Source organism: Antechinus flavipes, chromosome 2 (assembly GCF_016432865.1).
Source record: "Antechinus flavipes isolate AdamAnt ecotype Samford, QLD, Australia chromosome 2, AdamAnt_v2, whole genome shotgun sequence".
NCBI lineage: Eukaryota > Metazoa > Chordata > Mammalia > Dasyuromorphia > Dasyuridae > Antechinus > Antechinus flavipes.
In genome coordinates, this window is record NC_067399.1 from 462,541,638 (window position 1) to 462,568,977 (window position 27,340).

The following is a 27,340-nucleotide window of genomic DNA, read 5'->3' on the forward strand; positions in this document are numbered from 1 at the left end:
AATTTATCAACTTTGCCTCTTCACTTTTCCTAACTCCCAATATCCAATCAGGTCCCAAAGTTTATTAAGCAAGTTAGGAGAAGGGATGGACTTAAGGGGAAAGATGTTTCATTCTTATCATGTTGAATTTGAGATCCCTATCACACATCTTGACAAAATTATCCAGCACTCAATAATATAAAACTAGATATTTGGATAAATTTGGATAGGGTATTTAGACATGGGAGTCATTAGCATAGAGTTAATCATTGAATCTATAGGAATTAAGATTACCAAAAAAATGGAAAAGAGGACTCAGAATAGAGATCTGATTGTACCCATACATAGTAGACAGACTATAGTTTGTCATCTTGCAAAGACTGAAGGCAGAAAGAGGATTATAACATAGCATTACCATGAAAAATCAGGAAGAATAGTGTAATTTCTGTTCATCTTTCTAGAATATCAAATAAAATCTATTAAGGCAGCAGAAAATGACAGGCAAACCATAAGGCATTCAGAGAGATGCAGCTGTATGAACTAAAGAAGAGTGAAAAAGGCAGAACCAAGAGAATACCATATACAAATACAAGGTTTTTTAAAAAAGCACTAAAAGGAAGTTAAAGCCCAAGTTATTTCTAAAACCAGTGAAGGTCCTAGAGAGGAGATAAAAAAACCAATTCTTTCCTCACTTCAGAGAAGTGGTGAAAACTAATACGGCAGAATGTCGTCCCACTCTTTATAACCCCATTTGGGGTTTTCTTGGCAAAGACATGGAGTGGTTTGCTATTTCCTTCTCCATTCCTTTTACAGATGAAGAAACTGAGGCCAACAGCTAGCAAGTGTCACATTTGAACTCAGCTTTTCCTGATTCCAGGAGGGGCTCTCTATCTATAGCACCACCATGCTATATTAGATGTTTCTGCTTAATTGTTTTTCTTTGTCACAATATGGAAGGAATGGGATGAGAAATATGTGATTCAAGATAAGTGGCCTCCATAAGTTGTGTTTTCTTTTCTTAATTAAAAGAAAACAATTGGGGAAACGAAGTTTTTTGTAATGACAAGTGCTTGACTCTTGAGTCGGAAGATGTAAGGTTTGAATCTTGACTCGCTAAGTCGCCTTGAGAGAATGTTTCCCCTTTTAAGTTTTTTTTTTTTTTCACTGAGCGGGTATGAGGGGCGTCTCCGAGACCCGCTCCGCCGTCAGGCCAGATCCAGTTCATGAGGTCCAGTGAGAATAGGAAGCGGACGCCGGTGTTGGATCACAGAATCCAGGTCCTTCAGTGAGGACTCACAGCCGCTTGTTTGAGGTTTGACTTTGGCAGCCCCGGACCACGGAGAACCCGAAGACTTTATATAAACGCTAGCGCGAAAGCTCCCGCCAGTCCTCGCTGTCAACCTCCCGCTATAGATCCCCGCGGGGGGCGCCAAAGCGGCCGGAAGCCCTAGGTCCCGCCCCGCCTCTGTCCAATGGGCTCGCACTAGACCGACGGTTGGTGGGGCGTGACTCTGCCTGGACCCGCCCCTTACCCCTCGTTGGTCCCGCCTCGCCCTGTGTGCCTCTCGGCAACCAACACAACAAAACAAAATGGCGTCTCTGACTCCTGGTGCCTGAGTGTTCGGAAGACGAAAGTCCCCAGGCAGGGATTCCCCTCCGTTTGTCCTGCTATAGCCAGATCCAGTAGTGGTGAGTGCCGCGGCCTCGCTGTCTTGGTCTGCACTTGGGATGGGAAGTCGGGAAGCGGGGGACGTAACGAGGAGGGTGGGGGCGGGAGGTTCAGGTGGCTACATCTGGGCCAATCAGCGCCTGCCCCGGGCCGGGCGGGGTATCCAGGTGCGGGAAATTTGGCTCCTGCTCTAGCGTGGGATGAAGAGGAGGGGATGCGCTGAAACTGGAGGGCCTGGTGTTCCAGAGAAGTCAGTGTCGGGGTTTGGGAATGAGAAAAAGAGAATTAGGGAAGCTAAAATATTGGGATACAAAAGATCGGGATATAGAAGGAAAAGCGTCACATTGTGGGGATAAAGACAAGTGGGGAACAGCAGGAGAACACAATTGCATGGGGAGGTAATACGGAAACACTAAAATATTAGACCTAAAGGACAGAGAAAATTGAGCCGCACTTTGAGTATTCTGGAATAGAAAAGGAGAGATAAAAGGAAGTGATGGGAAGTTTGGTACAGTGGAAAGCGCCTGGACCTAGAACTGGCGTGAACTTGTTGTATGACCTTGGGAACTTCTTTTAAAGTCTCTGAACCTGGATTTCTTATGTAATACCGTTAACAGTACCGTCAGTTTTGCTTACTATCCTGGGAGGATCTAAGGAGTTGGAAAGAAATGCCTTTTGTGCATAAATGACTATTCTTGGAGGGGTGATGGAGTTCAAAAAAAGGAATGGTATGGGAAAGGGACAGCTTAGTTCTATGGAGTAGAGTTAAGGCTCCGGATTCAAATCCCACTTGATCTGTGGGATCTTGTCAACCAAGTCACTTAATCTTATTAGGCCTCAAAAAAAAAAAAAAAAAATGAAGACCTCTAAGATTCCTTTCAGCTCTATTTCTGTGACCCATATGGAAAGCTTGAATGACTTAGAAGGAGAAGAGAAAATCTTGCTGTCAGAAAAGAATGTGGCAGTGGAGGAGTCACTATATTCTGATAGTCACAACTAAGAGATGAGGACCAGGACTGATCTATATACTTGACCGTGGTTAAACTGGAGAGTTTTAACTAGGGAGGAACTTGGAGTGAGGAGTCCCCTGAGTATAGGAGGAGATAGGATTAGATTTAATGTTTTGGGCATCTAATGAAAAAGAAAGAGATGAGAAAATTTAAGAATTGTTTCATGTTCCCAAAGACATAAAGGAAAAACTCAATTCTGTCCGAGTCATTGGTTATCTAGCTCTACAATATAAAGTCATCATTGTTCATTCCTCTCTGGATCAAATTCTGCCAAGAGCTGTTAAACAGTGTACTAGCTTGTTATTTTACATTTTTTCTTACCTAGACATTTTTCCAACAAGTCATCCCAATTTAGGCTATGTCTTTAAACTTCTACTCTTTTCCATTAAGGTTTCTACCAGTCCTGGTTTACCTAATTTTTAAGGGTATTGGACATGAAGATCTTAAGGAATATGGTAGTGATATGGAAAGAGGATCAATATAGGGGAGTAGCATGGTATAGTGGAAGTAATGTCTGAATTTGGTTACCAAACCTAAAATCTTTTTTGAGCTTTACTACTGACCTTGGGCAAGTCATAGTGGGCCTCAGTTTTCTCATCTATTAAGTGAAAAGCATTGGGCTAGGTGATCTTTATGGTGTCTTTCAGTTTTTCCATGTCTTCTAAGGTCCCTTTCAATTCCAATATTCTTAGCCACGAATTCTAACTTATAATGATAACAGTTCAAGTTCTAATATCTCTTAGAACTCTGTTTATTGATTCTTTCTTCTAACATTCTATATTGCAAGGCCTTATTTCTAATTTTGATAGTCTGATTCTCTGTGAGATGCAAGTGTGATAAAAAGTAAAAACAGGTTTTGTTTGCATTTTTTAAAACTGAGAAAGTTAAAATATACATACATGATAGGAAATCCAGATTTATTCTCCTGGTTTTATAGCACATTCCCTGTTGTTTCTTTTCATAATAGACGTGTCTTTTGGTTGGCTGTAGCTGTAGCTGTATGGTGTTTTGCCACTTTGCTTTGGTTAGGATTAGAGTAGTTTAAAGAGAGAGGTAAGATCTATGTGTGTACTTTATAAGTATTAGTTTTAGAAGAAAGCAGTTAAATTCAGCAGACTACACTTCTGATAGTTATAAATGAGACACCCCCTCCCCCCCTTCTTATTTCCATGGCAAAATTAACTTTTCTGTAGTGTGGTTGATGCATACTGTGAAATGGATTAGAAAAAAAATGATAAAGACATATTTGCTGTGGCATCAAGCAACAGAAAATTAGGAAAGAAAGACTTTTTAGTGGTTCTGGTGGATTGTTTTAACGAGAAAATGTAAGCCAAAAATGTAAAGGCATAAAAGTTTGTAAATCTTGCTTTTAGAGGACCATTCCTAAAATAGCAGGTGTCAGGAATGACTGAAGTTTTGAGGTTGATTATTCATGTGCCTCATATTACTCATGAAATAATTACCACAGAAAATTTAAAATAAGTTTCCAGCAATTGTAGCATCATTGGAATAATTTCTGTAAGTAATTTGCAAAGATGAATACATTAAGGAATATATTATTTAATGATTGCGGATTGAGGAATGATATATTTAAATTTTTCATTTTTTGCTATTTTATTCTCATATCATTTATACATATGTACGCTGAATATCTTTTGTAATATGTTTGCAAATATATGTAATGATAATAGTTCTCAGTAATTATGGAATGCTTATGTATGTATTTTCTCTTGACCTTCCCAACATCTTTATGAAATAAGCAAATAGGAGTATTGTCACTCATTTTATAAATTAAGAAATTTAGGGTTTGAGAAGTTAAGTGTAATGTCAGAGAAACTGAGGCAAGATAGAGATTAGAGAATATTTAATAATTTATTTAAAAGGAAGAGATTTACTGGGACCAAATGGATCCATGGTTTGGCCCTAGGGCTGAATGAGACTATTGACTCCAAGAATCCAGCAAACAATGTGAATTCTCAATAACATATACACATGGCTTAGACATTAGTCAGAGTTAAGAACAGGAACAGGACTTTGACAGGGTGGGTGGAAGGCACCAGAGATGACAACGGGAGGAGGCACCCTGGAGTTGGGGAGAGGCATCTTGATAAAACGGTATCGGATATTCTGATAGATTGGGATGGGGAAGAGGCATTCTGATATTCTAAAATATAAGAGCTTTTATCCTTACCAAATATTCTGATGATTAAGAGGGAAGAGTGGTTTTGCAGGATTGAGCAGAGCAATTAGAAATCGAGGAAGGACAATTTAGGGAAACTAAGTCAAGATAATAAAAGAGAACTATGGCATAATAAATTTATATCTAACGTCACATAACTAGTACACTGTAGGTCTTCCAGCACTTACCATTGTTAAAAGATGTATTACCTTTCTTTGTATTGTATCTTCATATTTAATTTTTTAAAATTCTGATTTAACAAACCCTTATAAAAGAGAACATTTCTTAATCAAAGTAGAGCAGAAAAAATTATATGTGAATTTAGAGCTGTTGTATATAACTTTTTTATAAAAATTTTAACATGTCACTTCAAAGCCATCTTTGTATATTTTCCTATTCTCTTCTGTGAATTTTTAAAAATGCTCCAGTGGCCCTCTTATTTTTCTTTTCTTTTTTGAATAACAATCTCTATCCACCTCTTTCCACTTCTACCTATTCTCTTATTTATTTATTTAAAAAAAAAGAAAAAAGAGAAAGAAAAGAAAAATTCAGTTCTTTAAAGTCAGTGAGCATAATCTGTCAAAGCACATCATTTAGATAGACCCATGTTTTTTGGAAGTCATTCACTATTTTCACTGTATGTCTTTAAATGGCAGCTAGATGATCTTTTCAGATAGAGCTATCTCTCTGAGATAATTACCATCTCAAATTCAGTGACTTGTAATTTTAAAAGCATCTATGCTTACTTTAAATGAATAGATTAAAAATAATTTTGACTTGCAGTGCTAAAAGTTTTTAATAGTGGCAGTAGATTTTATAGATACTTACAAATCTTGAGCAAGCAGAGTGTAAATTGACAACATAGCCTTGCCCAAAATTGGTGCAGCTAGTGTAGACTGAAAATTTGTGTAATACATCCTCAAAATTTTGTATTTGATTTAAGCAGAATTGCACTATTTCAGTTACTCAGTTTATAAGAATTATTGGTTGTCATAAAAATCTGCTCAGAATAATCTTCTAAATTGTTCTTAAGAAGGCATTGGTTGAAGGTACAATATTGAAGAGGTATAGTTTATCTGAAATTGGCTGTTTTACCACATTTGCTGGGTAAATCAGCTGTTTGAGGCAAGACAAACCCAGAGAGTACTATTTTCTTTATACTTGGTTAAATGAGTTAGAGAAAATGTAACTGATTTCTTTAAAGAAGCTAAGTCTGGGAACAAGTGATATAATTTTTTGGTTGTTTCAGTCACATCTAACTAGAACCAAAACATAGATTAGAACTGGAAGATGTGATCACTGTCATTGATCTCTGAGAGAATATGAATAACATATTAGTATTTCAGGACAAAAAATAAAAATTTTTTAAAAGCCAGTGTTCCAGTCTTTAAAAAGAAAAAAAAAATGGACAAAATCTACAATATTACTTTGATTTCTAGAAAATTTTCAGAACATATTATTAAAAGGGATGCTAATAAAACCTGTTATGACAAAAAAAACTAATATGTATAACAGCATACTAAATTCACATTTTCTTTTTTTGATAATATAAACCCCATTTTGCACACACAGTTCTATTTAAATGCCTTGGGTTGGTATAGAGAATGATCTAAGGGGCTGAGACAATTGAGGTTAAGTGACTTGCCCAGGGTCATATAGCTAGGAAGTGTTAAGTGTCTGAGACCAGATTTGAACTCAGATTCTCCTAACTTCAAGGCTGGTGCTCTATCCACTGCATCACCTAGCTGCCCCATGATCTAAGGTTCTTGAAGACTATGGCAATAGCACAGATTCTACCATTCCAAAAATGCACTAAGTTATGTCTAATTTTAAGAATTAACTGTGTATAATGAAGTGTTATATGAGATGGAGTTCATGCTGAGGAGTATTTCCTTGAAGACAACCACAAAGATGAAAGCCTTTGAATTCATGTGATAAAGAGATCAATGAAAGGAATTGGGAATGTTGAACTTGAAAAACAGAAGACACATGTGGGAGTGGAAAGTACTATCTTCAAATATTTTAAAGACCTCTCATTGTTTGGATGAAGGATTTAATTTGAATTGCTTGGCCCTAGAAGATAAAGTTAGGAATAATTATTACAAATTTCAGAAAGGCAGATCTAGGCTTGACATCAGGAAAATCTTCCTAACCTTTGAGTTTTTTAGGTAGTAGTTTCCCTTGTATCAGAAATGTTAAATATAAGATTACATGACCATTTCTCAAGTATAAATGGAACAAAATGATCTCTGAGGTCTCCTTAAAAATTTTGTGATTCTATCCTCTGATGTTCTGTAACTCAGAAAAGTTATTTTTTAATTTTCTGGATCTTGGTTTCTTCATCTTTTAATAGAGGTTGAAATAGGTGATTTCCAAGGTACTTTCTAACACTAAAATTTTATAATTCTATATTTTTATTAGTCACCTATAAGCTGTGTGACTCAGGCCATCTTCTCTGACACTTATTTTCATCATTTGTAAAATGATATCAGACTAGGTAATTTCTAGAATCTCTTCCAGATTCAGCAGTTATGTTCTTTGGTCCTTTCTAGTTTCACAGTTCTAAATATCTTACCTTTGTATAAAATCTATATTTCTTCAAAATATTGCTATGAGCTTGTATACAAGGTTAAAGGCATAGTAAATTTGCTCCAAAAAAAAAAAACAAAAAAAAAAAAACCCTCCCCCGAAGTGTTTAAATTTTAAGTGTGCCAGAAAGTATAGTTTGTAAAAGGTAGCATATTTTAGATTGCAGGCATAGTCATTATTATATATATATATATACTTTCCAAACTATATATATATATATATATATAGTTTGGAAAGTTCAAACAATTTTTTTTTTAACAGAACATCTAATAAGTACAGACAATTCTCACTTTACCTAAATAAACATTTTCTACACACCTTAAAGCATTTTTTTCAATAAAGCAAAAATGTGATGAAGGGAGGAAGGGGAGCAAGTGCCAGTAGAGGGACAGGATTGGCATAGTCCAAAGACCTGTGGGATACTGCGACAGAAAAGTAAGAGCAAGAGTAGTAACACATGGAAGGCAGCCACAGACAGGTTCCACCCAGTCGGGACACACACAAGCAGGGGAAAAGTGGGATAAAGAACTCCTCTCTTAGCATCTAGAGATCTCAGGTTAATGAGATCTATCTATCTATCCAGCAGCCATGGTGGTCTCTTTGAGTTTCTATTTTTCTGCTTTCATTTTTTAGACTTTTTTGTGTTTTTCATGGGGGAATGGGAGACTGATGGGACGGGAGTGGAAAGAGATTAAGAAAGAACAGTCCTATATGGTAAAGTTAACATAGGTGTTTTTTTGGAATGCAGGTTTTTTTTAAATGTGAAATTATGAAATGTGAATTTATGTAAAATGAGAACTAATTTTTTTAGTTCTGCACACTTATACTTCATTAAACTCTGAAATTTCTTTCAGTTTTGCATGGACAATTGGTTATACTATTGCAATGAAGAAAAGTTCCTCTCCAGGATCACCACCAAGAACAAGAATGACACCATCTCGCTCACCTAGTCCAGCATCTGAGTTGTCTAGTATGAGATCCAGGTCACTTTCACCTTATAGCAGACTTGGTACTTTTCATACCAGGGGACAGTGGCTTAAGCAAAATGACATCATGGGAGAAAGTGATTTGTCTATTGATGACCAAGATGATAAAGGTATTTTTTATTAACATACAGACTGATATTTTAGTAATGATAACATTAATTATTTCTGTGTATCTTCTTTCCTTCCTCCAAATTTCATAGCACTCTGTACCCATCTTACATATTTACCATGTATCTGTCTCTCATAGGACTTTATAAGTTCTTAAGCAATGTTTGTTGAATAATATGTATTGTGCACCATACACCAAGATAAGGTCAAAATGGGTTCATGACCTAGGCATAAAGAATGAGATTATAAATAAATTGGAAGAGCATAGGATAGTTTACCTCGCAGACCTGTGGAAGAGGGAGGAATTTATGACCAAAGAAGAACTAGAGATCACTATTGACCACAAAATAGAAAATTTTGATTATATCAAATTGAAAAGTTTTTGTACAAACAAAACTAATGCAGACAAGATTAGAAGGGAAGCAATAAACTGGGAAAACATTTTTACAGTCAAAGGTTCTGATAAAGACCTCATTTCTAAAATATATAGAAAATTGACTCTATAAGAATTCAAGCCATTCTCCAATTGATAAATGGTCAAAGGATATGAACAGACAATTCTCAGATGAACAAATTGAAACTATTTCTAGCCATATGAAAAGATGCTCCAAGTCATTATTAATCAGAGAAATGCAAATTAAGACAACTCTGAGGTATCACTACACACCTGTCAGACTGGCTAGAATGACAGGGAAAGATAATGCAGAATGTTGGAGAGGATGTGAGAAAACAGGGACACTAATACATTGTTGGTGGAATTGTGAATACATCCAGCCATTCTGGAGAGCAATTTGGAACTATGCTTAAAAAGTTATCAAACTGTGCATATCCTTTGATCCAGCAGTGTTTCTATTGGGCTTATACCCCAAAGAAATCTTAAAGAAGGGAAAGGGACCTGTATGTGTACGAATGTTTGTGGCAGGTCTCTTTGTAGTGGCCAGAAACTGGAAGCTGAGTGGATGCCCATCAGTTGGAGAATAGCTGAATAAATTGTGGTATATGATTATTATGGAATATTATTATTTGGTAAGAAATGACCAGCAGGAGGATTTCAGAAAGGCCTGGAGAGACTTATATGAACTGATGCTGAGTGAAATGAGCAGGACCAGGAGATCATTATATACTTCAACAATACTATATGATGATCAGTTCTGATGGACATGGCCCTCTTCAACAATGAGATGAACCAAATCAGCTCCAGTAGAGCAGTAATGAATTGAACCAGCTACACCCAGGGAAAGAACTGTGGGAGATGACTATGAACCGTTACATAGAATTCCCAATCCCTATATTTTTGTCCACCTGCATTTTTGATTTCCTTCACAGGCTAATAGTAGTTATTTCAAACTCCGATTCTTTTTGTACAGCAAAATAACTGTTAGGACATTATACTTATATTGTATTTAATTTATACTTTAACATATTTAACATGTATTGGTCAACCTGCTGTCAGGGGGAGGGGATGGGGGGAAGGACGGGAAAAATTGGAACAAAAGTTTGGCAATTGTTAATGCTGTAAAATTACCCATGCATATAACTTGTAAATAAAAAGCTATAATTAAAAAAAAAGATAGATCAGAAAAAAATAATAATATGTGTTGTGGTCTAAGAGAGAAATATGTTTTTGCACAAACTAGTGTTATGGTAGAAATAACACTGAATTGGCAGACCCATAGCCATGTACTATATTCATATGAACTATTCCCAGAGCCTGGAATGCACCCTTTACTCATTTGTATTTCACAGAATCCTTATCTTCCTTCAAAGCTATGAACTATTCACTATGTTCACTGTGAACAATTCCCTGATATTCCTAGGTTGGTATCTCAATTTCTATCCTCAATTTCCTCTGCCAACAAAATGTGAACTTTTTAAGGAGAGGAAAGGTTTTTTTTCTTTATATCCCCACCATTTAAGATGTGTACTTAATATGTACTCAGGTACATGGTAGATATTTAAAAAATGATAATAGTGGTGGTAATGGTTGAAAAGATCTGGGTTCTGCTTCTGGCCTGACCACTGACTCTTTTTGTGATTTCATCTCTACCTCATAGAATCCCTTCCTTCAAGAAGGTTAAGTGGGAGTACATTCTGGGGATGGAGGACATATAATGACAGAGACTGGAGGTGGAATGTTATGAATGAAAAACAGAGAGGAAGCCAATTTGATCAGATCCCAGAATGCAGGAAGAGGAGTGATATCTAGTGAAGCTGGAAAGATGAGTTAGAATGAGTTTGGGAAGGGCTTTCAAAGCTTACCAGAGAATTCTGCATAATTCTAGAAGCCATAAATAGGAAACCACTGGAGTTGAGTAGGGGAGTGATGTGGTTAGATCTGTGTTTAACGGAAATTACTTTGACAGAATGGTGTAAGTAAGATGCATTAGAGTGATGAGAAATTTGAGACGGGGAGTAGAAATAAAAAATTGTTATTGTAATCCCAGCAAGAGGTGTTGAGAGCTTGAACTAAGAGACAGATTTGGATGCAAAAGATGTGAAGATAGAGTGAGATTTGGCAACTAATTGGATACAAAGGAGAATGAAAAATTAGGATTATGAATGTAGGAGATTGAAAGCATGTGACACCTTCAACACAAATAGGGAAGTATAGAAGAGGGGAACTAAGTTCAATTTAGGACGTTTTGAGTTTGAGATATCTCCAGGATGTTCGGTAGACAACAAATGATGTGCTTAAAGGTTCAAAGCAGAGACTAAAACTAGATATATAGTATAGATCTGTAAGGCTAAATCTCCAGGCTCTTTTCCTGTTCTGATATTCTATATCTGTGAGTCCGTTTTACTTCTAGTCTCCTCTAAGTTTAATCTTACTCTTAGCAATTTAGTTGTGACATTTAACAGGAAGTGGTGTCTGATCATGGTGAAGCTACTTCTCAGTTAATACTGTGAGGGACTTTTGTTACAAGGGTATAGCTTCTGTTTCTTTTGGCAGGAGGTTGCCTAGTCATCGCTTTACTCCAAACTTTCCATCTCTGTGGAACAGAGTATATTTGCCCTTTCAGAATACAGACTAGTCCATGTTCAGAGTAAAGCCTTTTATAGTGTTTAAACTGGGCCTTTTAAAAATGTGACATAAATTCTACCTAGGATTTTACAATTTTAATGTAATAAGTACTTATAGTTAAATAAATTTACGTTTTCTGGTAGAATATGTTTGAGAAAATTTATCATGATTTCTCTTTATATAAACTCATAACCCTCAGTCATTATTCACGAAAAATGTTATCATAGCCTAAAAAACTGAGGAAATTCCTTAACAAAGTTTTTTTTTTTTTTTTTAGAATCAGAGTCTCATTGACACATTAAAAATTCTTTAATATTATTAGAATTTAAGAATTGAAATTCATCCTCCACCTAGAAAAAATATGCATTTTACTTTACCTAAAACAAAAGTAATATGCTTACATTTGGTAATATAGAAGTAAGAAATTCTGCAGCCACAGAATGGAATTAACTCATTGCTATATTTCTGCTCCACAGGACAAGTGAAGAAGTAATGTGCCCTTTTGTGCTTGTCATTGTGAAATATAACAAGGCTTTAACAGCATTGCAGCACTATACTAAAATGATACAAGATGGTGTATATTAGTTGATAAAAATACAGCTTTTCTTCATAAAATGCAAAATGTACCATGTAAAATGAAATGAGAAAATTATCCTGTTATAAAATATTTCTTTAGATATAAAGTGAAATGTAATCTTCCCCACCAACCAGAGTAGGAATTTAGAATTCTATCTCTAATGAAAAAGAGGAAAATACATATCTGTTCTGTCTTTATTGATGAATGCAACAACTATATATTAGATATCTCCCATATTTAAGGCTCAATGCTGGATACTAGAAGAGGTAGAGTATATATGTATGTGTGTATTTTCTGTCAATATTTACCCATTTTTAAAAATATGAAATTATTTTTAAAGAACAGCATTTACTGGATCAAATAAGATAATTATAGATAGTTTGCATACCATAACAACCATAAAAATTTAAGCTATCAGCTATTCTCATAGCTTTTAAAATATTTACTGGATCAAATAAGATAATTATAGATAGTTTGCATATTTTCTTCCCCAATTCTGACTAGAATATATAGCTAAAGTATTTTTTATTGTTATTTTGTTTAATAGAGTATATTTGAACAAAATTCACATATTGTAAGTGAAACAAATGTTAGAAAAAGAAGTGGTGATTTACTGTTTTCCCTTCAGTGCATCAAGAGTGTATCATTAGAATGTTTGTAAAAGCATTTCTATAATTTATAAAAGAAACTCATTTACATGTTTCTGAAATGTTTCATTTAGTGTTTATTACCAATTTTCTGGTTATCTAAATTTAATTGCATCATTTGAGAATGTTTTGTCTTCTGATGTTCCATCATCTCATCCTCTCCTGCAAATGATTTTCTCACTTTATTTTCAGATGATCCAACTACTGGAGTAAGATATATTACAGAGGACCTTATTAAAAAGCTTAGCAAACAAGAAAACTTAACTGTAGTAAAATCTTTGAATCTTTCCCTTTCAAAGTATGGTGGTAAGAAATTTAAGGTATGTTACTAGTAATTGCTACTTTTAGATATTCATTCATTATGTTTGAAATATAGTTTTGTATTTTGAGGGTAGAGAGGGGAAGACTTACTTTCTCAAACACTCAGGCAAATACACATAATAGATATATAACAGTAGCTTATAACTATATAACACCCTAAGTTTACAAAGTGCTCTCCTTACAAAACTCCTTTGATTTAAAAAAGTAATTCAAGAATTAGTATCTTATGTGAGACTTAGAAAAGTGAAATGACTTGCCTAAGACCACACAGTATGTGAGGAAGCTCACATCAAGTGGCTCTTATTCCTTGTCCATTGCTTCTTTAACTTTGCCTAGCAATCACTTCATATTTCTACAGAAATTCAGAAAAGCAGTCACTGTTGCTTGTGGGAGTTCTATGGGAAAAGTCAATAAATTATTTCTGATATGAGAGCTCCTTGATTGCTTCTGCACATCTGGTCAATTGAGATTTTACTTTTTATTAACTGATTGTTCCAAACATTACTAGTACTGTCTAGATTCAGTAAATTTGAATAAATTATAGAAGGAATTTTTAAAAAATTATATAGTAATACATTGTAAAAATTTCAAAGTGATCCTATGAAAATTATGACATTTTAAATATAAATTTGTTGATTTTTTTTTTTTTACTGCTTGCTGCCTGCAAAGCTCTGTGGAGAAATATAAATATTGTTGTGTCTTAGAATCTCTTATAAGTTCATAGATCATTAGAATGGAAGGCACCTTAGTTATTTCTCGTGAAGAAAGTCAAACTCTAGAGAGATTTGTTAAACCAACTCTTCAAGGTCAAATACCCAGTTAATGGCAAGGACTAATATTAGAAATCAGGAATCTAGTGCTTTTTCCAGAATATTACTTACAGATTGCAGGCCATAATGTTTTTTGTAATTTTTCATTGTATTCTTCATTTAGAATATATATGTATATATGTATACATACTAATATATCATTTTTTGCTAAAAAAGTATTTAAGATAGGCTTTGTCTATCAGAATGTATGTTTATATAAAATAGAAACTCATTTGTTCTCATCTAGTACATAGAAAACCTGGAAAAGTGTAATAAACTTGAAGTACTGAATCTCAGCCACAACCTAATTGGGAAGATTGAGAAATTAGATAAGCATTTAAAATTACGTGAACTGAATTTATCATATAACAAAATCAGGTAAGCCAATTTTTAAAAATCATTTCAACCAGTAATTATTAGTACTTATTAAAACAATTCAGTTTTGTTTATAGTGGTACAATATTTATACTAGAGATATTCAAGTTATCTGAAAGGGCTCATTGACTTTAAGGGGAAAAAAAACAATTTGTATCCAGATCAATAATAGAATCTGTCCCTAAGCAGATCATAGAATTTTAGAATTGGAATAGAATTGAATTAAAGATCACCCTGACAAGTGATCATTTAACCTCTATCTGAATATTTCTCTAGATGAAGTCCTTAGTGTCTCAAAGACAATCCATTTTATTGTTAGACAACTCTAATTTTTAGGGAGTTTTTCTTTTATTATTGACTGAAAATGCCTCTCTCAGACTTATAGCTATTAGGGTCATAGATTTAGAGATGGAAGGGGCCCTAGATACAATGTAATCCATCTCTTTCCTCTTTCTTTTCTTTTTCCCCCTTTACCTGTCATTTTATAAGATAAGTTATTGATGAGAGATGGACTGTCTTTTCCTAAGTCACTTGGCTGCTAAATAGAAGAGCCAGCAATTAGACTGTCTTGTAACTTCAAATCCAATACTTTCTCCACTTCACCACCCTCTAAATCAGATAATATTTGTAAAGTGCTTAGCACAATGCATGGCACATAATAAGTGCTTTAAAAATGCTTATTTCTTCCTCTTCCCTCCCATCTCTTCCCCTCTGATATCAAATCAAATCTTTCCACTTCTTCAACCATTACTTCTTTGACATAGTTGTTTTTTTTTTTTTTTTTTTTTCTGTTTCCTCAACTTGATTGCCCTCTTTTGGAGTCCTTCCAACTTGCATAGTAACACTTATTATTTCTATGTTGTCTGTCCTTTTGGAATGTGAGCTAGATCAATTATCAGTGTCCCCCTTAAATGTGATAAACAGAATGATGATTTAACTGGTAAGCAAAACCTGACAGGTAAATATCTGCAGCTTGGTTTCAGTTAATAAGTTGCATATTCTTTGTTTCCCATTTCATCTCATTTAAAATGGGATGACAAAGAGACATGGATTCAGGTTCTACCTGTCATTAAGTAGTTATAGAATTCTGAACAAATCAATTAATCTCTCTTGAGCCGCAGTTTTCTCATCTGTAAAATAGAGTTAGACAAGATTTCTAAGATCCCTTTTATTTCCAACATTCCATGATTCTATGATTCTATTTAAAATCACCCAAATGGAGGGCAAGGAATTTTACTCATATGTGAATGTAAAGTGATTGCTTAATAATACTAATTCTTATCAAGTCTAATTTAACCTTCATTTCCAGGAAAATTGAAGGCTTAGAACATATGCAGAATCTTCAAAAGGTGAATCTTGCAGGAAATGAAATTGATCATATTCCATTTTGGTTTGGGAAGAAGTTAAGATCCTTAAGGGTCCTCAATCTGAAAGGCAATAAAATATCTTCCGTAAGTCACTTGAAGCAGCCATTATTGTTATATTTGGTGGTGGTGGTGGTGGGTTTTGTTTATTTGTTTTGCCCTAAAATGCTACATTTGTCTTAAAAATTAAAATGTAAATACTTTGTCATTTTTTTTGTTTGTTTTAATCTTTTTTTAAAATAATATTTTATTTTATTTTATAATTACTTTATATTGACAGAATCCATGCCAAGGTAATTTTTTTACAACATTATCCCTTGCACTCGTTTCTGTTCCAATTTTTCCCCTCCCTCCCCTCCCTCCCCTAGATGGCAAGCAGTTTTATATGTTAGATATGTTGCAATATATCCTAGATACAATATATGTTTGCAGAACCGAACAGTTCTCTTGTTGCACAGGGAGAATTGGATTCAGAAGGTAAAAATAACCTGGGAAGAAAAACAAAAATGCAGATAGTTCACATTCGTTTCCCAGTGTTCTTTCTTTGGGTGTAGCTGCTTCTGTCCATCATTTATCAATTGAAACTCAGTTAGGTCTCTTTGTCAAAGAAATCCACTTCCATCAGAATATGTCCTCATACAATATCGTTGTTGAAGTAATACTTTGTCATTGAAATTTGAAACATTGGTTTTTATTGTCATTAAAATTTAGGATTGAGTTCAGGTAAATGACATGCAGTCATACCAGGATGGGTCGAAATGGTTTATTAATAAAGCCAAACATAGTATAAGAAGGAATGGAGAGATGAACAGCATTTCAGTTAGGAATAGCATTACGTAATGATCTGGCCTCCCTTGCCCCTATCATCTCACATCATCAGTAGTTTGATGGGGTCAAAGAACATAGATGGATAGCAGAAGGAAGGGATCTCTACAGATAAACCAGGAAGTCCTATTCAGAATGAAGAAGATGAAATTATAACTATGCTGAATTTAGCAAACTTATAGAAATGTCTTAGTAACAGGTATTAACTAGAATCGAATGTTGTTAAGCTTTAAGCATATTGGTATTGTATAACAGAAATCAAGCATTATCCTCCTATCTTCAGCATAAGCTTTACCATCAGGAATCAACAAGCCAATACATGACAGAAATAGTATTTACTGGCTACATGTGAGGACACATTGGACTAATATTTTTTGACATTTAAAGTGAGGTTAGGCAGTTAATTGTAGACTCTGAGTTACTTTCCTAAAATGCCCAGATCAGAAGGACAGATCCCATGACTGTATCTGTTCAATTTTTAAAAAACTAAGTGACTTATTTCCCATTCTACTTCTCCTCTGGTATTTACCAAAAATCAATAGGAATGTTGACTAGGCCATATAGGGCTCCTTCACTAACTAGCAGGTGATCTAGAGGAGTGCATTTGTCTAAAAATCATTAGTGCCAGGAATTAAGGCTTCTTTACTGGGCACCATTCAGATGTTCCTGAAGCTGGATGGCACACCTAATAGACTTTGAGGTTCCCCCATACACATCAATGTATTTTAATTGTCATGTTGTCTCCTGAAATCCTTTACACTGATGGTAACTTGTTCCAGTATATACAGACTCAAAAGCAGAGAAAGATAAAGACAAGACTCGGGTCCCCTTTCACTCCTCCCCTATTTCCTTATTTTTTAGATATTTGGAAATGGGTGCCTAATTTGTAATCTCATCTCCTTTCATCATTACATAATATTGCCTGCTCTTGGATCATTATCTTGAAAGAAACCCACTGTTTTTTCAGCTTTCTGAGGGTAGAGGAATGAGCATAAGGTCTGAGGTACTAGTTATATGCTTTCTTTGGGTTCTTCTGTTACAGATTGGGTATTTGGGAAAAGATTAACTGGACCCTAGGAAAAGAAAATACTTTGAACACCTGCCCTGTAAGAGGGACTATAATAATAAGGGTTCAGGGTGTCTAGGTTGATGACAACTTTGTTCTTTTGAACTCATCATTGCATTGATCAGAGTTCTAAAATATTTCAAAGTTGCTTTTCTTTATAATGTTATGTGTAAATTATGTAATATGTAAATTATTCTACCAGTTCTCAAGTCATTATGTTTTAGTTCATACAAGTCTTCTGCTTTCTTCTGAAATTGTCCATTTCATCATTTTTTATGGCACAATTATATCCCATTACATTCATATACTGTGGTTTGTTTATCCATTCCCCATAGGACACCCTCTTAATTTCCAGTTTGGGGCTACTATGAAAATTTTTTTGCACTTTTTGTGCATAGAGTCTTTTCTTCTTTTCTGGATTTCTTTGGGAAATCCAGTAGTGGTACATCTGAGTCAGAGGGCATGTACAATTTGATCACTTTCTGGGCATAATTCCAAAATATTTTCCAGAAAGACTAAACCAGTTGACAGCTCTACCAGCAGTGCACTCATATACCTATTTTCTCATGTCCCTTTAAACATTTGTCATTTTTTTCTCTTTTTTTGATCTTTGCCAGTTTAATAACTGTAACATAGAACCTCATAGTTGTTTTAATCAGCATTTTTCTAACATTACTTAGAGAATTTTTATAAAATTGTTGATAGTTTGAATTTCTTCATTAGAGAACCTATTCATAACTTCTCACCATTCATCTAGTGGGAATGGCTCTTATAACTAAATTTAAATTGGTTCCTTATGTATTTTTTCTGATAAAGTTTCATGAGTTTAGTTACCTTTGGGCCTTAGCTGTGCCACCAGGTTCAGATATTACCTAACAATTGTGTAGTATACCTCTCTCCAACTTAATCAAGTTTGATTAATCAAACTTAATCAAGCATAAGAGATACCATTTGTCAAAGGCTTTGTTAAAATCTAAGTTTATAATTCTTTTGCTTTTTCTAATTTAATAACTTTTTTTATAAAGTTTATTCTGTCTTAATCTGTTTAGTAAGTGGAATCTTGGCTTCATTGAGATTACATCTTCCCTTTCTAGATATTTACAAAGCTTTCCTTTAATAATAATATCAAAATTTAGAGTTGAGAAAATATAAAGTATTATAATTGAAAGGGGTTTTTGTTATCATTTAGTTCAATCTCTTTGTCTGACAAATGTGGAAATGGAGTTCCAAACCAAGGAGTTGAGAAAAATGTTGGCTTGAGAATCAAGAACCTGTAGTTCAGATATTGGTCTTGTAACTAATTGATTTTGTGAACTTACAAAGTTACTTAATTTCTCTTAGATTTGCTTTCCTGGAGGTAAAGTGTTTGATAAAATACCTTTTATTTTTTGCTTCTTTGTTGCATTTTGTCTACATTTTTCATAGAACTTTAATAATAATTATGTCATTTTTTTTTCCAGCTCCAAGAAGTAAGCAAATTGAAGTCACTCAGTGATTTAACTTCTCTGGTTCTGGAAGGCAATCCAGTAGTACAGCTTCCTCATTACCACCTGTATACCATTTTTCACCTCAGATCCCTGGAAAGTTTGGACGATCAACCAGTGACAAGTCGGGACAGGCAGGAATCTTTTGATAGATTTGATTTAGGTAAAGTGACAGAATTTCTAAATCAGAGTCTAAGTTTCTAAGAAAAAAATTCAGAAAACATTTTTCAAAAAAATCCATTTTATTAATGAATTTCATAATAATAAGTAATTTGTATAGAAAATAGTATGTTTGGAAGCTAATGTGTGGTGTATTAAAAGAAAAATGGGCACTAGATTTGCAATCACAAGATCAGAGTTCAATGGCTGACTGCCATTTACTCAATTGTATGTATGATCGTGGACAAATAAATCACTCTAAGCTTCTGAATCTCTTTTCTCTTTAGTGGTCCGTCATGGAATTAAAATCCTTTTGCTACTCACTTTACAATGACTTTGTTAGAATCAAATGAGATAATGAATATGAATAAAGTTCTTTGTAACTGTAAAGCTCTAAAAATGCATGAAATTTTATTACTTTTGTGCTGTAAAGTTAGCTTTTTAAAAGATCACAGGATAAATTTTTAATAAGGTTATTATCAGATTTTTAAAAATCCTTTTACATATTGGAGAAATATAACTAATAGTCTTTAAGACAAAGGTGGTGGTGATTTTGGTGGTGGTGGTAGTAGTAATAATAGTAATAGTAGAAATAGCTCATATTTCAGAAGGACTTTAAAATTTCCCCAGTACTTCCTTCTAAATCCTCTGTTAAGACAGATGGCACAGTTAACTCTACCTATTTTAGATGAATGTGATCTCTGAGAGGGGAGGAGATCTGCTCAAGGTCTTGCTAATAATAAGTGCCAAAGTCACATTACATAGGACCCTGATCTTCAGACTTTTAAAGCCAGGACTTTTCCCATTGCATCACACATCCCTTCAAGAAGATCAGGGAGATATTGAAATGACAACTTTATTTTTATTGACAGAGGAGATAGAACGACTAGAAAGAGACCTAGAAAAAAAGACAAAAGAAGCAGAAGAACTAAAAAACAAACAGGCCCAATTCTTGGAAGAAATGAAAAATCAGAATGAAATAAACCGATCTCTGAAAGAGGAAGCTGCCCAGCACAAGCACAGCTATAGGGAACTTCAGAGCAATCTCAACACTAAGAATGAGTTGGTATGTGGCTTCTGATCTTTGTCATGTCTAGTGCACTCTCTTTCTGGGTCTTGGGCTTCTGTAATAGGGTCTGGGTTTTAGCCCTTTGGCCATTTTTCAGATGTGTCTTATTCTTAGACTCTTCATGTTGCATGGTATTCTTTCTGCCCAGTGCAGATGTTCAGCTTTTGTATCATTTGTCACAAAGTTATAGAATTTTAATATGCACCAGGAATGAAGCTGTAATAAAAATGCTACATTCATTCATAGACCAGACAGTGATGAAGTATCTACTCTCCTGTACTAAGTGAGCCACAGATAGGAAATGAATGAATGAAAATGAAAATGAAAACAATGAAGACAGATATCCTGCTGTGTTATCTTATAGTCTAATTGGAAGTTTGTAATACATATGAAAACACACAACAACCTTCAGTGACCATAAGGTAAAACAGATTATGTAGGAGGAAAAACAAGCCCAGAATACTATGAAACAAGATTTAACAAAGCTCACTTCTAACTTGAGGAACAGGGCAGACTTATTGTAGGTGTTAGCATTTGTGCTAGGTCTTAAAGGATAGAGTAAGCTTCATATAGCATTAACTGTTCTGCCTTACCAGTTCAGGTTTAGCAGCTAGAAGTCAATGTGCTTAATTTCTTGCTCTGTTAACACTCTCTAGTTACCAGAGCAGCTCAGTGATGGCAGTGGATAGAACACTAGACCTGGAGTTAGGAATATTAGAGTTCAAGTCTGGCTTCAGACACACACTAGCTCTATAACCCTGATAAGTCATTTAACTTTCATTTCAAGGAATTTCCTTATCTATAAAATGTGGTTAATAACTGTAACAACCACCACCATAGTGGTTGTGAGATTCAAATAAGGTAATAATTATAAAGTGCTCAGCATATTGCCTAGCACATAGAAATGTGAGCTATTTATTTATTGCCATCATGATTATTCTTCCTTTCCATTCAGCCTACATCAGAATAGGAAGGTCATTTGAAACATTGACAAATACTTTTGGTTTCCTCTGCCTTTGCCATATTAATGCACTTGAGAAATGGACTTTTTTGTGGGTTTGGACTGAGCTGTTGGGAACAGGTGACTCTGGGGTGATAAGCAAAGTACAGTGGAGAAGCCCATCATTTTCCTAGCTTATTTGTCAGATTGTCGCAGGATTTGTCAGGTACCCTCATAAGAATTTTATATGGAAATAGTTAGAGTTGACAGAACATAGTGACAAGGGTGCTAGTATGAGAGTTAAGATGCATGTGCCTTTGTTGCAGCTTTATTACCACCAGTTTCTGTGATCTTGGACAAGTCACTTGCCATTCTAGGTCTCAGTTTTCTCATCTGTAAAATGAAGGAGTTATAGTTAATGATCTCTCAGAGCCCTTTCAGCTCATGAACTTTGATGGCATAACTCTTGTTTGCTTCTTTGTTCCTTTAGCTGGTATCTTGGTTTATGGCAGATCATTTTCTACTGAATCTATCTTCCTCATTACAGGTAGTCTCTTTTGGTTGAAATGCTTATCACATGGAATTTGTTTGCATGATAATTGATATTAAATCACTCGCTTACATATTAAGTCCCACTTGCTTGCTTTTTATGGGATTGTATGTTTTGAAATGAATGTGTACTTTTATAAAAGTAGTATGGTAAGAGGAGCTCTGGTCTTATAACCAGACCACCCAGGTTCAGATTCTCCCTCTGCTGTTTACTCCCTATGTGACTTTAGATAAGTCAATTAACTCTTCTCTACAGTCTCATCTGTAAAGTGAGAGTCCTGGATTTAATGATTCTTAAGGTTCCCTTCACCTCTACTTCTTCTGATACTGGGTTAAAGATATGAAGTGATATTTGACCTATTTCGATACATTAAATACAGTCAACTCATGATTATTTTAGGAGCTGATAATTCATTTCATCTCATTTCTAAGTTATGTAGTTCTCTTTGTCTCTTTATGCCTGTCAGTATGGTACAGTGAAAAAAGCACACATTTGAGAGTCAAAAGAATTTTATAATGCTTATTATTAGCTTTATGAATTTAACATGTCTCTTCTATTCTCTGGGGAAAAAAAAGGGCATAGCCATGTCCTTCATAATCTTCAAAAGAGGAGCCTTTCAAGTCAATTTGGTGTCATCTATAAATGTTTTGATAAACACATCATCTATGCCCCAGATATAAAAATATTAAACAGCACAGGTATGAGCACCAATCACTAGGCCTCCTATAAAGAATTCCTTCTGACTTTACATTGAACCATGAATGATTGTGTTTGGGTTTGGTCTCTCAGTTACTTCCTAAACCAACCTACTATTCCTAACCAACAAACCTTATCCACATATTTCTACCTTTTCCACAAGAACACTTTGTCAAATCTAATTAAATTATTTATACCTACCTTGATCTTCCATCTAGTAGCCCTTTATCCAAAAACAAATAAAGGCAGTCTAAAACTAATTGTTATTGATGAATCCATTCTGGCTTTTATAATAAATGCTCCTTTTTCTAGAGGTTCACCAGCTATTTCTTTAGGTTGAGTCAACTGTGATAAGCTTAAGCACTTCAAGCAATCAGTAAATACTTATTAAGCATATAATATGTGCCAGGCTTTGTGCTAAATTCTAGGGATACAAAGTGACAAATGACAATTCCTGCTCATGAGGAGCTCACAATATAATGGGGAAGACAACAAATAAATATATAAAAATAATCCATAGTTAAGATAAATAAGAAATAATTAATAAAGGGAAATTATCGGGAAAGGCTTCTATGGAAGATGGGTATTAAAGGAGGTCAGGGAATCCACTAGTTGTTTACTATGTGCCAGACACTGAGCTCAGGGCTTAAGTAAGGACTTAGTATCTGCCCTCAAGAAGATCACATTCCAATGAGTGAAACAACATGTAAATGACTAGATACACGTGAGATACACATGGTAAACTGAAAGTGATCTCAGATCCTATATTCTAGAATTTTACTAGGAATTAAATTCAAATTCACTTATTTAATAGTTTGCAGATTTCATTGCAATAATATTTGTACTTCTCCAGTTCTGTTCACCTTTCTCATTCTTCATGATCTTTCAAAGATCACTAATGACAGCATTATGAGGACATCTGCTAGTTTTTCCAGCACCCTTTTTTATTTGGACTTGGAAGGCTTGAACTCTTCCAAAGCAGCTAGGTACTCTCTTGCTATCTCCTTGTCTCTGGTATTAACTCTCTATCAGCATTTTTGCTCTGTCCTTTGCATTCTGTCAAGATTATCCTTGAGAAAGAAATCAGAAACAGAAGTTAAGCTATTCCACATTCTTCCATTATTTATTACTATCCCATACCTCCTTTGAACTTTTCTGCTTTCTTCAACTTAGCTTTAAAAAACCCTTTTTTTCCTGTGCTTAGCTTTTCTCACTAGCCTCAGGGTTATTATGAACATTAGCTCTCCTGTGATTCCATGACTATTTTACTGTTGTACAGCAGATATATCATTAAGTCATCTAGTAAAGAAGAGTGTCACAAATCTCAAAGGAAGTATTGGGTTTATCTGTGGCTATGATTAGTTAACCAGGATACTTGTATAACTTTTTGGTAAATCATTTTTCTTCTCTATATACTCTTCACAGAAGGTTGGAATTGTAAGGATCAAATATGATAATTCATTTAAATCCTCACTTCTATAGATAATCAAGAGCTGACTGTATTCTACATTACATATGAATGTCATTTTGCATATCACATATCATTTATTGATTTTCAGTGTTTCCTGTAGTGCTGTTTTGGGGGACTGTATATGAATATGCATGCTTTATTATTTTTTAAAAATACTTTTTAGGTTTTCTAAGCATGTTGGTTCACTTTTTGATATTCAACTTTCTGTAGAAATGAGCCCCCAAAGTACATAATAGATCTTTGGAATCCATTTAAATAGCCAAAATGTCTCAAAATACAGTGGAAATATTCTACAAAACTATTATTAATCAATGTAATATTACTTTCTGTTCAGTGAGCTCATATCAGGAAACATGGTATAGTGGGAAGACTAGTAGATTTGAATGAGAAAGTTGTGAGCTAACATGATCCATTTTTGCTAAGACTAAATCCTAAATGTTTAATATCTAATCTTTCACTAGTTTTAATCCAACAGAAATGGGATCAATTCCTTTTCTTTCTTATTGTATCACTGTCTTTAAGGAAAATTAAAGAAGATAAAAATCATTCTATTATAGATCTTTATTATCAGAGAAAAATAAGGATAAATATAACTGGTTAGCCATTTTTTAAGAAATAATGGATAGTTTTTTTAATTTTTGGCTCAGTGAAATGTTATAATTGTAAAACTCAGTACAGCATATTAAGACTTTTCAATTTATGATTAAAATATGTATATAACCATTCCCAAGATCTCTTATATGTGATCTCTTATTAAATGGTAGATTTGGTATAGGGTTAGTTGACAACTTACTATTAATTGTCATGGTCATTTAGCATTTGTATATATGTGCTTGTGTGTGTTTTTATTCCCATTACTAGCTTTTATGAAAAACTACCCCCCATTGGAACTGATTGTTAATTTATTGATTCTCTTATTTTCCTTTATACCTGAAATGGGATAATAGTTAAAACAAAAGACAATGGAACTCACTCGTGCTTGCCAAAAACAATATGAGCTTGAACAAGAATTGGCTTTTTATAAAATTGATGCCAAGTTTGAACCATTAAATTATTATCCACCAGAGGTAAGTCTTTTAACCATTTTTGGTGTATTATAGACACAGTCAGATGTGTATTAAACCAGGATACACACATTTTTATTTAACATTATTCTAGTTTCTCTCCTTGAATAAATCATTAAATTTCTTTAGGCCTTCACCTATAAAATGATAAATTAACCAGGTCTTAAATATAAGTTGAATTTAATCTCTAAAGTATCTCCCAGCTTTAACATTATACTTTTAATTATTTTAATCTAACATTAATTTATTAATTTAATTATTAATTAATTTAACATTATATTTTTACTCTGATATTCTATTGTCTAAAGTCCCTTTCAGCTTTAAAATTCTATTCTGTTTTAAAATTTCATGTGTTCTTCCATTTTCAGTATTAGTGATGTGATATCGTACCAGTTCCTATCAGTGCTATTTGGTATTTTCATAAACTTTTAAAATTCAATTTATAAATTTTACAAATTCACAGAATGCTCCAAGTCTCTTTAACTCAGTAACAAAAAGATGTTTAACTGGTTTGAATTTCTTTGTGAAATCACATATTACATAATAATATGATAAATTTACTTTTTCAGTATGCTGAAAATTATGATGTCCCAGGTGAAAGCCCTTATATTGGTAAATCCAGATATAAAAGAAATATGTACACCACTGAAGGTTATATTGGTGATAATGCTCAACCAATACAGATTCAAAAAATGGAACTTTATAAAGAACTTGGAAATGAACAAGCTTTAGTGAAACGTGCTGAAACACTGGATTTACACCTAAAAGATAAAGAAAACAAAATAAAAGCAGGTAAATATGTTTTTTAATTTCTGCCCTTTAAAAATATAAAAAGTTAATTCAATCTAATTTTATTTGTGAATTATTTAGTCATTTAAACAATGATTCTTTTCTTTCATTTACTTGTTCAACAAACAAGTACAACCAATTAAGTAATTATTACTACATGCATGAAAATATGATAGGCAGTGATGGTGACACAAGATAAATAAAATGCTATCTCTGCCATCAATGAGTTTATAATCTAAAAGAGAATATGAGATGTTCATAAATAGTATTTTACATCCTCTGTGGATCTTTGTTCTCATCAGTGGGCTCTTCCTTTCATTTGCATAGATCACAACTTCTCTTTTAGCATATAGCATTCATATAATGCATATGCCATATTAGAAGAATGCTATAAAGGATCAGAGGAAAGCAAAATTAACTGTAGCTAGGGAAATTAAAAAATCCACCTTGGAAGAGGTGGAATTTGACTGGGGTTGAAGAATAAACAGAATTTCAGTAGATATGGGGACATATTCCATCCATATGGAATGACATAAACAAATGCTATAAGGAGAAAGAGAGGGATGTATTTGAAAAATAGCAGTAAGTCATACTTGACGAATATATAGGAGGCAAATATTATTAGATAACTAGAAGCTCAATTGGGACTTTTGATAACATGATAAAGGGATTTTATTTTATCTTGTAGCCAGTAAAGACTTTTGATCAGAGATGTAGCATATTTGGAGCTGTGCTTTAGGGAAATTTATCTGGGGGCCTATATGGGGTATCAAATATAAGGATCTTTGAAGGGTATGGACTGACTTAGAAAATCACATATTAACATTATCTGTTTAATTTTAATTTATTTTGTCAAATGTTTCCTATTATATTTTTATTGGGAGTATTGTGGGTTGGGTATTTATGTCTGGCTTATGTCATTCCCCATACTTAAGAGTACTTCGAAAACTTAGACATTCTTTTAGGCACTAATCAATCTCTCCTTCAATAAATTTTCCATAGTTTTTTTTACAATACTAGTTAAGTAATGACCATTTTCATCCTAATAAACTATGACCATTACTTTGTTCAACCTCAATATATAACAAATCTCTTAGTTTTTGCCTCTTATTATATTTTTTATTTTGTTGATATTTGTGGATAGGTTGTCATATCAAATCTTAAGTTCCTCAAGGACTAGGACTGTATCTTAACTATCCTTCTGTAATTTCTAGTTTTTAGTGGAATAATATGTAGGAGATTCCACATAAATGCTTGTGGAATTAATTGAATTAAATTGAAGCATTTCTACTTCAAAGGAATTAACTTTGCATTAATTCATATAAGTAAAACTCATTTTTAACATGCATCGTAAAAAATTCGTCTAAGAAATTAATTTATTTCATTTTTATTTACCAAAAATTAGGTGCCTACCATGTGCTAAGTACTATGCTACATGCTAGGGATACAAAAATAACAACAAAACAAATCCTGCTTTCAAGGATCATATGCATAGAAAATTAAATTAAAAACTTATACAAAGCAGGACACTATTAAAAGAGGGGAAAGGGAGAATAAAGAAATTGGTGGAAATAGCACTTGATCTGAGCTTG

The 27,340-nt window shown here is 33.9% G+C and overlaps 1 protein-coding gene across 3 annotated transcripts in view; it reads left to right on the plus strand.

The window, feature by feature from the left end:
* The first annotated feature begins 1,536 nt into the window (after window positions 1-1,536).
* Window positions 1,537-27,340, plus strand: part of CNTRL (centriolin) — an 89,397-nt gene continuing 63,593 nt past the window's right edge. For 2 of the 3 annotated variants that reach the window (XM_051979544.1, XM_051979545.1), the window contains exons 1-9: window positions 1,538-1,668; window positions 8,281-8,522; window positions 12,959-13,086; window positions 14,144-14,274; window positions 15,581-15,722; window positions 18,987-19,173; window positions 20,042-20,235; window positions 24,843-24,962; window positions 25,529-25,751. In XM_051979544.1, coding sequence (XP_051835504.1) covers window positions 8,312-8,522; window positions 12,959-13,086; window positions 14,144-14,274; window positions 15,581-15,722; window positions 18,987-19,173; window positions 20,042-20,235; window positions 24,843-24,962; window positions 25,529-25,751 — 1,336 coding nt within the window. In that variant the 5' untranslated portion in view covers window positions 1,538-1,668; window positions 8,281-8,311. Of the gene's footprint in view, window positions 1,669-8,280; window positions 8,523-12,958; window positions 13,087-14,143; window positions 14,275-15,580; window positions 15,723-18,986; window positions 19,174-20,041; window positions 20,236-21,668; window positions 21,726-24,842; window positions 24,963-25,528; window positions 25,752-27,340 lie in introns of all 3 variants that reach the window. The other variant, XM_051979547.1, reaches the window with a different exon arrangement.